Raw genomic sequence first — 13,250 nt, 5'->3', positions numbered from 1 at the left:
AATCATATCACCTTAGACTATGGAAATCTGTTAAGAAGACACATGCAGACGTCCCTGCCTACAAATGTAATTTCCTGTTAGTCAAAGCTCATGATCAAGTGGGAAAGGGTGTGAGCAGAGAAGGTATAACAGGCAGAACTGGCTGTATTGCTAGAGCTATTTTTGGATGCTGGTAAGTGAATCAAAGATGATTATATTGTTGTAATTTTGTGCCATGTCTAAATTTCCCTGGGGAGTAAATGGGGTTTATTGCAATCGTGGAAAAGCTTCTGGTACACAAAGAAGTTCAGTTGGAAAAACAACACTGCTGGGCTCACCTTTTCCCTGTCAAGCTGAATGACCAGCATGAGGTGGCTCAGGTCTCTGCAAAGTTCACACTCATCAATATGTGCACCTTGTTGCAAGTAAATTCAGTATTGGAGAGTCAGCAGATAGCAGTACTATTTATATGCTGACATTTGGTTTTCAGCTCATGCAACCTGAAGGTCACAGAAATGAATATCAGAATCTGCTCATGTGGTGCTTCCCAAATGAGCTGAGACCATCAGCAACATCTGAAGTCTCTCCAGCTTCCTCAACTTCAAGAGATGTGTGTTCTGTCATGCTAAAGTTTCTGTGGATCATCACAGATACATTATCACCCTAATCTGATATATTGTATAAGACCTGTTATTTGTTTTAGCTGATGTCTGACAAATAGGGAGGGGGGGACCCTCTTGGCCAGTGAAAATCAAAGGAGTCCTTGTTTTATTCTTGCTGTTCAGCAACTCCACTTATCTAATGGTACCTTTACTCACAGACATCCTCAGACAAATCAGGTACTCTGTAATTACCACCTGAGCAGGGTGGTAGCAGAACGTGCATTTTGTAAGATGAAAGAGACAAGAAAAGCCTTTGCTGTCAAATCAGCCTCTGGTTCCTTGACAAGAATCTGCTTCCCTGCTGACACTGACAGCAAGGGAAGGCTATGGCTGCAAATAGTGAGAAAAAAGCCAAGGGAGAACTGTAGACATCCAACTTTCTTGCATTATCTTGATGCAAAGAATAATCACAAGGAATATGGTAGTGGTCTGTTCTGCTACAGAGTGAGTCATTGCTTCTTGCTGTCAGGTTGTGTTTTGCTGATTGACTCACCAGCTGGATCTTTGTTCCTTGCTTTGGCCTTCCTATGCTTATCTCATCCATGTCATCAGAACTCTTTGTGGTTTAAAAATCATATAGAGAAGTCTTCATTCCCTTTGCCCTGGCTCCAAGGCCAGCAAAAACATTAAAAAAATATTGCTGGAAAGTGAAGTAAAATTTTGAGACTTTCAGCCAAAACAACTGCAAACAAATGAACAGTGCTGGGCAAAACTTATCCCTAAGGATGCAGCTGCTATTTACAATCTTATCTAAATGTGTGGAATTTTAGGCGTAGAAAGCAGGTCAGTCTGCAATCCACTCCCCTGTGCCTTGAAGCAACTTAACTGTGACAAGCATCTGACCACCAGCTAAAAGGGCTCTCTTTGAAATCTGCATTCTTGACAGAGTAGTCTGAAACAAAATCTGTCACTGCCTGCAGTGCTTTTACATCTTCATCTTCCTTTCCACAAAAGGCATCTCAGCAACTACTTCTCTTTTAAAAAACTTTTAAAAAAAGTCCTCCTGGTATGTATCCTTTCCTTTAGCAAGATTTTCAGTGGAAAGGAATAAAGAGATTCTCCTGATTCTTTGACTTATTGTGACCATCTTCAGTCCTCTGGACTGCAATGAACTCCTGTATTATTCAAAGAGCAAGAACGGAGTCACAGATCTGGAAAATATGGTGCAAGTCCTAGTCCAGCCCTCTATTCAACAGCAAAGTGAGCTGTACCTTTGCCCTTCCCAGCAAGCATTTGCATAGTGAGTCTCCTCAAAACCTACAATTCAGGAGATCCTTCAATCTGCTTGAACAAAAATTCCTGTCTTTCTCAGACATTCCCATTAAAAGACTATCTCTAAGCCACACTCTAACCTACACTAAACTAACCTAGAAGAGAACAAAATAGCAAAGCAGGAGACTAGAAGAACAGCAGAGAATGTTCCTTTCTGGGAATGAATGCCTATGCTGTTCCATTGTCTGTAATTTGACCACTGACAGAAAATGATTAATGTGAAACAAATATCCACCAAATGGAAAAATGGAGCCATAGTTAATCTTCAGATTAACTCAAAGTGAATTAAGAACAGAAGTACCTACAAAACCAGAGAAATAATGAACAATGATGAAGAAACCTGGAGAAATCTGTTCACTTAAGACAGTTAAGAGTTCAAAAGTATTAGAAAACTAATTAGCAGGGGCTAGGAGAATAGAGTTTCACTCTTGCGAGCATGTTAGATAACTTGAATTTTGCTTTAACAAATTCCTACACAGAAGAATGCATTTTAAGATTACTTGTGGCTTTTAGCACATACCCCTGTGCCCAAAGGCCATGAATTATTGTCCTTCAGGATTGCAATTTTCCATTCTCTGTATTAATTTGGATTAAAAATTGCCAATATTCCTGAAAGACAAATACTTAGTTGTGTCTTGCTGCTTAAAAACCATTTCCTTTCTCTTCTGGGAGATGCCTGGATGCTACCCTGACTTAAAACTGTTGCATCTTGTAGCTCCTACCTGTATACTTCCCCCCTTCTGCTTTTTCCAACTTTTTCCTCCAACTGTGCTATGCCTAGTGCCCAAAACAAGAATTCAGAGAACAGTCCATCACCAGAAGAAAGGGAGCAGCATCTGCCCAGTTCTGCTCTGCAGTTCCCTGTTAGTGACAATGCTGAGTGTTGGGGAATCCATCCAGTGCAGGTTGCTCGGGGTGCAGCTGCGGGCTGAGCTCTGGGTGGGAGCTGGGTGAAATACCCACCCAGTGCACAACAAAGGGCCCAGGGACCTGTGGCCTGGCCAGGGAACCAGACACTTGGAGACACAGCAGGAGCCAAGGACCTTGGACTTTCCCACACCTAGGTTGTGGGGGTATAAAAGCCCAAGGTGTCCTTTCTTTGGGGTCCCTCCTTGGAGGAACTGGCTTGAGCCGGTATTTTGTTGTTGCACCATGATTAAATTATTTTAAGGATTGAGATGTCTGAGGCTCTGTGATGGTAAGGAAATCCTTAGGTGTGACTGTGGTGTGGGGGATGCAGCTGTGAAGTGGCCTTGATCCCGGCCCCAGTGGTGCAGATAAAACTGCTGGAGTAGCTCTGGGATGGTCAGACAGGGAAGTCTCCTTAGCACTGAGGAGCAGGCTCAGCAGGTGGGTTTTAAAGTGACTGTGGTGGAGAACAGCCAGAAACCAGGAAAGAAAGCCAGATGATTCTTTGGGAAATTCTCTTGCCCCAGTGTTAAGCAAGTTAAACCAGACTGCATGGCTTTCATTGCTTCAGGCAAAATCTGTGCAGGTCTGACTCTCTTGTTCTCAGGGCTTGAATGAAAAGCATGTTTTTAATTTCTGTTTTCTCCCAAGAAATACCTATGGGAAAACTCAATCTGAAAGACAGTGAAACTCATGAGTACTTTATGACCAATAGGAAACTGCCTTCAGAGTTTCTTTAACACCAGAGAATCCTGGTATCCTGTTGGGTTGATGTGTAAATATATCTTAGTAGTGATAACTAAGTACTCGCTACAAAACAGTGTTAGTGCTTGCATAAACTCATGCAAATACTTGCCCACCCACACACCTTCAGCCTGAACGTGAAGAAAGATAATTTCTCAGGAAAATAACACCAGAAATACATTACTTCTTATAAGTAGGTTGCTTTCTCCCTGCTGTCTATGCCTTGCTGAAGCAATATAAGACAATGATCAGGTGTCCTCAGAGACACTGACAAAAATGAGGAGTAATGAGAAATTCTGGGCTAAACTTAGTATATAGTTTAGCACAGGACTAAGTCAGTGGGCTGACTACAGCAGTATAATTGTTTCTGCTACAAAAACTGTATATTGCATTCATTGGTGCCACTTCAGAAGTCAAAACAAAATTCTTAGAATTTATTTTTTTACAAGTGAAAAATCCCTCTGGAATCACCTTTGTTTCTAGGAGTTTGCTTTGTTTTTTTATAACTACTTAGATTTTTTTTTTTTTTACGTCTTAGTATGCATTGAAAATTGTGACATCTTTCTGGACTCCTAGGGATATGGAAAAATTCAGTATTCCAAAACAGGTCCCCTAATTATATGAACTGGTTGCAACAGACAGTAATGTGATTCATCACGAGTGAAATTGATGCTGCCACTGGGAGTGGCAATGGTTTTATATCCCATTGCTCCAGAAGCTCCACCAAGAAGTTCGTCTGTCAAGTTGACACCGTCAGTCCCGAGGAGAAGGTAAATATCTCCATGATCTTTAATTCTAAATGACAGAACTAGGATCTAAGGATCAATATGTCCATTAATAACATACATCCCTCCTTTGCACATACATATGGCATGTGACATATTTTGAGGAAGTGACAATATTTCCAAATTGCTGTGCAATGTTTTGGATTACATTAAAATGTATGGGCTGTGTAATGAATCTGGGCTTAACTTGTACTTCTAAACTTCTACTTTCCAAATATGCTTCTAAAGAAGATTAAAACCATTTGCCACTTCTTTTGTATGACCCAGAATGGTAACTTATGAGAGTATAGTCTTTCTATAATGCTCTAACTTTCAAATGTTTATATGTGTAATAGGGGAAATATGCTTACTACATGTGTGGAGGAAATTATTCAGATTCAGTAAGAATGAAACCAAATGTGACTTAGAATAGTGGAACTTCTAAAATACTGATCTTATGGTCAGGTGCTTCTATAACACTTTACTGGATGCAGACACTGGAAAAAGTCTTTAATGAGAAAGGAACTCTGTTCCTGGTCTAAGATATGAAGAGTTTTGCAGAACATTCAAGATGATCTGCTTGTAATAATTGTGATTGTAGCAGAAATGTATTTGGAAAAAAGAGTTTATGCTGCAGGAAAAAGTGTTTAAGCTTCGGATAAAAAAATATGTCTGGAATTTTCTACTAATGCACAATATATTTCTGTTCAAAATCTTACTAAGTGAGCCTGTCTGTAGTTCCATTTTCTGTCAAACATTTGTTAAGCAACCAGCCTTAGAAGGACACAGTGTGTCAGACACAGCTGAATTATGCAAAGTTTTTAGAGATAAACAAAGAGTAAGATATGATCAAGGGTGTAATTAATGAGTGCTATGCCTGGGGGATTCAAGGCAAAAAGATCAGGATATAAACTGAACTGGAAGTTTGTTTAAGACAAAGTTAGGGCTAAGTGGCAAAGCCATAGCTATTGCATGAGCTGGAGAAGCAGCTCAACTCAGAATAATGTTTCTGCAAAGGTGTTTCTTCTGCTGTTCAGGGATGCTGGTTTTCAGATTCACTGTGAAATCCCAAATGTAATGAACAGGGAATTTCCATGAAGTACTGAATAATTCAGCCAAGCTATTGCAAAAATATTACCAGGGCATCTAAAGATGTAAGGATGAGAAACCTAAATTATTTTTACCCTTGTTTCAGGTGATCACAGTGCCACAATGTGCTCTCTCAGTGCAGCCAATGCCAGGTTCTGTCTTGACTTTTTCAGAGAGCTGAACAAAAGAAAAAGAAATGAAAACATCTTCTTCTCCCCACTAAGCCTGTCAGCTGCCTTTGGAATGGTTGTCCTTGGAGCCAGGGGCAGCACACTCGAGCAGATTGAGAAGGTAGGTCCTTGCTCTGAAAAGGGAACGATGAGCAAGGTATTAGCCAAGAGGCTGATTGTATTATCTGACACAGTTCCTAAACATCCAAAGAACTGATGTATGTAGAGAGACCTTTAAAAATACACTATGCTGTTCCCAATACCAAACTTCTTCAGGCTAAGCATTATTATTGAATGGACTGTTCAACGGATACATCAGAGCTAAAGAAAGTGTTTTGGAGGTATCCTTGCACTCTAAGAGCTCAGAAGAGTTCCTTCCCTTTAATGTGGTTTTCTGACTTCTCTGGACACCCAAAGCCCCCCTTCTCATGCAGAAAGATTTCAAAGATTTCACGCACTCACCATTCTCCTAAAACTGCTTGTTCACTTGCTAGGAATTTAGGGTAAAGAACAAAGGGGCCTTTCTGCAGGGACTGTGTCTTGGGACAGTCTGTGTTTTGGGATAGGCTTGCAACACTGCTTTGGCTTTGAAGTACCTTCACTCAGCTGCATTCACCCAATATTTACATTGCAGGTCTTTCATTTCAGAGAAGTTTTGAGCAGTACAAGACAAGGATACCCTTCTGAAGAGGTAAGACGCAATTGCAGCTCTGAGCTGAATCAACAGGAGCCAGTTTGTCAGCCTTTTTCCTTGAAGACAATCACTTAATCAGAAAGCATAGCAAGGCTGATCAGCCTCTCCATCTAGATTTGCAGACCTGCTTATTACTGTTCCTTTATTAGTTATTTAAGGGGCCTTGCGAGATCACACATTTCAACAGCTGAGCCTTCTCATTATGGGTTTCTAATCAAAACACCAATGCCAATCTAAAATGTGGTTAGGGCTTCAATTGCCACCTGCAAAGGTTTGACTACAGAGCATGCCAAAGGCACCTTGGAGCTTGCTTCTCCCAGTCTCTAAGCCAGCAGCCTTTTGCTTAGTGTGCACAGAGGCATCTCTGTCGGATACAGCGTGGTTCAGAGGGGAGCTGGTGTGGGCCTGAGGGGGAACTGTTTTGTCGTTCTGTACATGTGGCACAGGGGGAATAGGAGGTGGTGTCCTGGTGTGTTTATTCCAGTGCCTGTATCAGCTGGGTGGAGTAGGGTTTCTCATGCAGAGAGAGGCCGCAATTCACCCTCAGGTCCAACTTTGCATAGGAAAGCTCAAGCCTACCACGAAACATCTGTTTTCCTGTTTGAAGTGTGAAGAAGATGAAGGAGTCCATTCCCAGTTCCAGGCTCTGTTGGCTGAAGTCAGTGAACCTGGACCAGGCTGTTGTCTGACCATTGCCAACAGGCTCTTTGGAGAAATTACTTACCCGTTCTTCCAGGTAAGTGACCGTGGTCTCCCTTTTAACAGGGAGTGGGGACTCAGTGGAATGTTTTCCAACATAAAGCACAAAGGGAAATATGCCTTTTTTACTAATTTCTTTCTTGCTGATCTACTACATGGAACTATCCTGAAGCCATGAAATAATCTATCTTATAAAAATCACCACATTGCAATAAACTTCTGCAATTTGTACTTTCCAGCGGTACTTGGATTCCACAAAAAAATTCTATCAAGCAGAACTGGAACCAGTAAATTTTAAATACACTGAAGAAGAAGTCAGAGACAAAATTAACTTCTGGGTTGAAAATGAGACAAAAGGTAAAGAAAAAAATGTGCAGATTTTTTGGTTTGCAATTGAACCACTTAGGAAGATCACTCTCTACATTTTTCCAAAGATTGGAAAGTTTTTATATATTAAACATCTGAACTATTTTTTTCTTTTCAATAAGAAATAAATGTAGTAAGGGGAACAAAAATGCCTTGAGTTCATTGGTTCCAAAGCTGTACATAAATATTTGTCATTTGTCTGACAGCATTATGCCACTTGTGAATTAAAAAGAAATAACTATTAATAGTCAGAGTTAGCTGATTTCCTCAACAAAGTAATAATTCTTCTTAATTCATTATTTTTAAAGGTAAAATCAAAGACCTATTTGCTGCTGGTTTTATTGATCCCTCTACTGTACTCGTCCTGGTCAATGCTATATATTTTAAAGGAAAGTGGGCAGTAGAATTTAAGAAAGAAGACACTAAGGAAATGTATTTCCACCTGAACAAGGTACAGTATGGGCAGGAACTGAAGCAGCTGAGGGGGATGGAGGTCAGATGTCTGTCTCCTGTAATAACAGATGGGGGATTTTCTCCTCCCTGTTATCCCAAGACAAAACAGTGGTCTTAGGTGATAACAGTAGAAGGCTGTATTTTTCTCAGTTTTCCTAACCAAATATATAAATATTTGTACCAATTCACATCAGAGGTGGTTCTTTTGCTGCTGAGATCCTTGTTGGACCCAATTCACTGAGCAGATGCACTTTGTTGGGGATTTTGCAGCTAAGGGGTGCTGTTTCAAAAATAGTCTGCTCTTGAGATTGAAACTGAAGATTGTTTCTCTGCTACTATTTACGAACAGAACAGTGTGTGCTTTTGGGAAAAAATATACTAAAGACCAATTATGCCAGGGGAATGTATACATTATTCATGAAGAATTTAATTTATGGTTGCATAAGATGTATCTGTTTCCTCATCTGACACACCAGAAGAAAGAAAGATGTAATGAGGAAGTTGTGAGTAAAGTAATTTGGCATCATTAGAAAGGGAAATGTAGTTTTTATGCTTCAAAAATAGATAACTTCATTGGGACTACAGTTGAGCAGAACACATCAATGCTACAAATACATTAAATGCATAACCAGTTTAGATAATGCTTTTGAGCTGAACTCTAACCTCAGTGTTGAACCCAATTAAAACCAGTGTGATAATTTCTGTATTTTCCATTTAATATGTTTCATGTGTTCCAGAATGAGAGAAGGAAAGTGCAGATGATGTTTCAAGAAGGAAATTTTAACATGACCATCATAGAGGAACTGAAAACAAAAATTATAGAGCTCCAGTACTTCAATAATGAAATGAGCATGTTCATTCTTCTTCCTGAAGATGACTCTGAGGACTTTGCTGGCCTAGAACAGGTAACACTTCATTTTCTCTCTAGTAACATACATAGAGAGCAATACTTTAGCATTGCTCCAGTGTGGTCAGAAGACAGGTGGGAAAAACAGAACTTCCTTTCCTGTCATTCATTATGGTGCCAATCATAACTCCCAATACCACCTTACAGCTTGAATGTGCCCTCACCTACGAAAAACTAGCAGAATGGACCAGTTTGGCTACGATGCAACCACTGAGAGTGAAGGTGTACCTGCCTCAGTTCAAGATGGAGGAAAGTTATGTTCTCAACAGCACTCTCCAGGAGATGGGAGTAATGAATGTTTTTGAGTGGGGAAAAGCTGATTTGTCAGGAATCTCTATGAAAGATGGCTTGGTTGTGTCCAAGGCCATCCAGAAGACAATTGTGGAAGTGACTGAAGAGGGCACTGAAGCTGGTTGTTCCATGGGACTTCTTGCAATGCCTCTGTGTTGCCCAGAAACTTATGAGTTTAAAGCTGACCGTCCATTCCTCTTCTTCATCAGACACAACCAAACCAACGCCATTCTCTTCTTTGGAAGATATTCTTCTCCTTAAGTGGAGGTTATATTGGAAATTAGATTTTTCTCCCCACTTACATCCCAGCTGGCAAGCAATAAGGATAAAAGACAAAACAAAACACATTTCTCTAGACTTTTACCTAAAGTCTAGTTTGCTGTAAATAAAAAGACTATCTGAGAAGACCCAAATTAAAGATGAAACCCTAAACCCCATGAATCTTAGGCATACTTTTAAGAGGCCTCATGAAAATGACATCTACCTTAAATACACTATGAGGTATTTGCCAAAAAGCTGTAGTCCTCTAGAGGGCTCTGCAGAGAAAATTTTACTTTGAGCCCTTCCTAATGCAGTATTGCTCCAATAAACCCACGACTTTAGTGCCCTGAAGATAAGTGATACATTCTCACCAATGAAGTAGACAGGAGGATAGGGATTTGAATTAAAAGCATAACCTCAGGTACCTGGTCTCTTTTAGCCTTACCTACCTAAGGTCTCAAGGAAAATATCTCTTTATAGGGGAGCAGAAAAATATTCCCCTAGGGCTTCCTATTAAATATTGACTGGGGGCAGTGTTTCAAACTGGAGCTTCCAGGGTTTATTCTCAGAGAGAAGAGAAGACAGAATATTTTCTGGTGTAATTTTGCTTGTTCTCAAGAAGGGCAGACCCATTGCTTATTTATTTATTTTTTTTTTCTGTGAAAAGCCCTATGTGTGTGAGCAAGTTCTCCAACTTCTCATAAACTTCCACATAACAAAACCAGGGTTTCAGAATAATGGAACAATTTTCTGACAAGGCCTTCTCTGTGATGGCTGGGAATGAGACACATAATTCCCATATTAAACTTTGAGTAGTGATCAGCTACTAGATTCTCACTTCTAAGAGCCAGCTCTGTTTGGGCCTCAGGCAGCATGAGTTTCTTGTTCCAGCTATTTTATTCATACTTAACTGAAAAAAATTAAAAAATCTATAGTGATGGTTTTTAGATGGATGGTCTGTGTTTATTATTTATTATTATTGTTACTATTTATCATGATAAACCCACTGCAAACTAAATATTAAATGTAGTAGTCTGCAGAATTAAGTGAACAGAGGAATAGTCTAATATAGTAAGTAAAAATAATGGTAATCCTTTCAAAAAATGTAAATGACACTGAGGCCTACCTCCCACTTTTAAATATTCACCATGCTGAGTTTAGGCACTGGACAATTCAACATTAGGGTACATAAACTCTGAATCTGCTCCCTCCTTTACATGACCACTATTAGATGGAGGAGATGGGGATGGGCAGTTCTCTGGGAAGCAAATCAAAAGGAAAATTTCTGGTAAAGCCAATTTTCTTGCTTATGATCTAGTTCCCTAAACCACCTCTTGGATGTTGTGGCGTAGGTGGTGGGAAGAAATAGCACCGGGTCACAAAAAGGGAGCAGCCTGGCCAGTCTAGCAGTAGGTAATGTCCAAAATCCACAGATGCATGAAGAATACTTGCTTTTATGGGAAAAATATTCCATTCTTTGATGACTCACTTCTCCTTCCCCTTTTACTCACTGATGGGGAGAAGGTAAACACTGTGAGCATACTGTTGCCATTGTAGAACTGATGATTCAAAGGGCTCTTCCAAATGCTGAGATATGCAGGAAAAATTAGAGTAAATTACAGTACTCAACACAAATTGGATTGCTAAATAAAGCAAACCCATTATAGTCTGCAGATACCCTATATAGTTGCAATTGCAGTATGAAATACAGCTTGAAATAGTAAAATTACCTGTGGAGACACAGTTTTCATACCAATTAGCTGGTAAGAGAACACAAAACACAGGCTGTTAGTTCTTTGATAAATGAAGTATGCAAAAAAACAGCTACACATGTTTTTCAACAACTGCCATTGGAATTTTGTATATACCTGGTTTGTCTCCAATTAAAATTACTTAGGTTAAAAGAAAAAAAACAACAAAAAAAGTGCAATAAAATACAGTATAAATTATAATAAAAATAAACCCCTATCTCCTCCTTACGCAATCTTTTTTCCTTATTGCCATTTTATTCTATAAGACATCAAATAATGTAGTGAAAAACACCAGAAGCTGGAAAGTAGCCTCCTGCTGCTAGTGTAGTGGCAGCAGCTCCTACTGTGGAGGGCAGTGCTCCCAGAAAATCAGGGATGTTTACCTAAAAATAGAAGGTGAACCCTCCACTCTGGCAGCAAATGCTTCTCCTGTGGGAAACTGTAGTTTGTAAAAGTTCTATGCCAAGCAATAGAGCTTGCAGAGCAGAGAAAAGTTGGAAACTCCAAACGGTGCCTGGAGCAGACATACCCCTGAAGGGCATTCCACTGCCTCCTCCCCAGGGACAGGCTTGATGCCAAGTGTTGAACCACGCCAGCATACATGACAGCCTACAAAAGTGTAGACTGGCAAAAAGCAAAGAAAAAGATGTCAAATAGTATCTGCATGAAGGTCCATGGAAAGGCAACACACATTTGTCCGATTACTGAGTAACTCTTTACATATTCACATTTCCACTGAACTCTACTCTCTTTGATGGTTGCAGCTCTCCTCAGTTTTCTCTGAAACGGTGCTTTCCTTTAAACGGTTTCTTAGTACCTATGTATAACATTATTTTTATTCTATCTTCAAAAGCTTTGCAATGGATAGGCAAAAAGGGCAGCAAAGGAAGATTTTAGGATTGTCACTGAAGAAGCCAAAGAGGGCAGCTTTGAGTCACACTCCCCAGCACACCCTGCCCACCCCCCCCCCACCCCCCCGCCTTATTGAAGAAGACTAATGTTTCTTTCCCTCAAAATATAACTGGTAGAAATCTTTACAGTTTTACAGGAAGTCCTGGTTCCTTATGATCCCAGAAGAGAAAGGCACTCAGGCACAGTAAAATGCACAGTCTGTGGGATGCAGTTGGACAGGCCATACAAAGCACAAGCAAACATCACTCTCAAACATTCCCAATAGTTCCTGAGCAACCAGAAGAAATTAAATGTGAAAATAAGAACAGAGAAATGTTGGAAAGAGCTGCTTTGGTCTGGATTGGAAAGAGCTTCTTGGTCTTCTTTTTTATGACAACGTCAGGGAAGAAGGGCAAACACCATGTACTGGTCTAGGCACAAAAGGCAGCAGAATCACATCTTTTCTGGGACAAACATGGAAAACTGATTTTAACTTGTTTGTCTAGCTTTGTTTGCAGTACTCCACTTGTACCTTTTGAATTCCAGGAGAAGCATATGTTTTCCCCAGCTCCAATGCCCTAAGGAGGCGAAGTTACAAAAAACCAGGTGTCTGTTGGTGACTACCCACACTGATCAAAATTTGCAGCTGCTCCCAGGCTGATTCTGCAACCACTTTTGCACTAGCAGTTGAAGTATTAAAAACCCCCAGAATTAACCCAAGGGCTTGCAGCTGCAGACTGCTCTCTGGAGAAGTTGTACTGCCCCATCCATGATTACTGTCAGAACCAAACTTTCTTTCTTCCATGACCTTCTCTACTTTGGATGTTTTAAGCCATCTTGCCTGTCTTGGCAAAGTAGTTTTTGGCATTAGGGTAGTTTACATAATATGGAAACAGAGCAGTTTCAGACGTTCAATCACTGTACTTGTGCATAGAAGCAGTTGCAGTGAGCATGTTGCTTATGTAAACATACGAAATGTAGAGTGTACAAAGAAGGCAAATATAGTACCTGGAAGAAGAAAACAGAAACATCTGCATGCCCTTTTCCAGAAGACTTGGTGTAACATAATGCTTTTCGAGAAAATCTTGGACATTATGCAAACAATGGCCTTTTAACAGGGGTGGTTCTGTCCTTCCTGGACAATTTCCACAGGGGTCCACACAAACAAACTGAACCATAGCATACAAAGGACTGTGGGTGCCCAGGAAAATTCTTCATGGAAGCCTCAAAGATGTGCTTGAGCTGAGTGATAGCTGGAACTCTAATATGAATATGTGAAAATGGGAGAATAAGAAAAGTCATATACATGACAGCTCTTTTCACCCAAAACCTGTGCCCTCATTCAGTA

At 40.2% G+C, this 13,250-nt stretch overlaps 1 protein-coding gene across 1 annotated transcript; it reads left to right on the top strand.

Annotated features, from left to right (window-relative positions):
* Positions 1-5,542: 5,542 nt before the first annotated feature.
* On the top strand, positions 5,543-9,260 carry LOC131575178 (serpin B4-like). The gene is made up of 7 exons (XM_058830237.1): positions 5,543-5,710; positions 6,224-6,264; positions 6,863-7,019; positions 7,222-7,339; positions 7,657-7,799; positions 8,539-8,706; positions 8,856-9,260. Exons 1-7 carry the CDS (start codon positions 5,543-5,545, stop codon positions 9,258-9,260), a joined length of 1,200 nt encoding a protein of 399 aa, XP_058686220.1.
* The last annotated feature ends 3,990 nt before the right edge of the window (positions 9,261-13,250 follow it).

The sequence above is a fragment of the Poecile atricapillus genome, chromosome 2 (genome assembly GCF_030490865.1).
Source record: "Poecile atricapillus isolate bPoeAtr1 chromosome 2, bPoeAtr1.hap1, whole genome shotgun sequence".
Classification (NCBI taxonomy): domain Eukaryota; kingdom Metazoa; phylum Chordata; class Aves; order Passeriformes; family Paridae; genus Poecile; species Poecile atricapillus.
This window is presented reverse-complemented; position numbering and strand designations above follow the sequence as displayed.

What these genes read in the sequence shown, in the direction of transcription:
- LOC131575178 (XM_058830237.1), top strand. Translation starts at nt 5,543, where the DNA reads ATGTGCTCTCTCAGTGCAGCCAATGCCAGGTTCTGTCTTGACTTTTTC. An exon ending in CACTCGAGCAGATTGAGAAG is followed by an intron (nt 5,711 to 6,223) that starts GTAGGTCCTTGC and finishes TTTACATTGCAG; the next exon opens with GTCTTTCATTTCAGAGAAGT. An exon ending in TTACTTACCCGTTCTTCCAG is followed by an intron (nt 7,020 to 7,221) that starts GTAAGTGACCGT and finishes TGTACTTTCCAG; the next exon opens with CGGTACTTGGATTCCACAAA.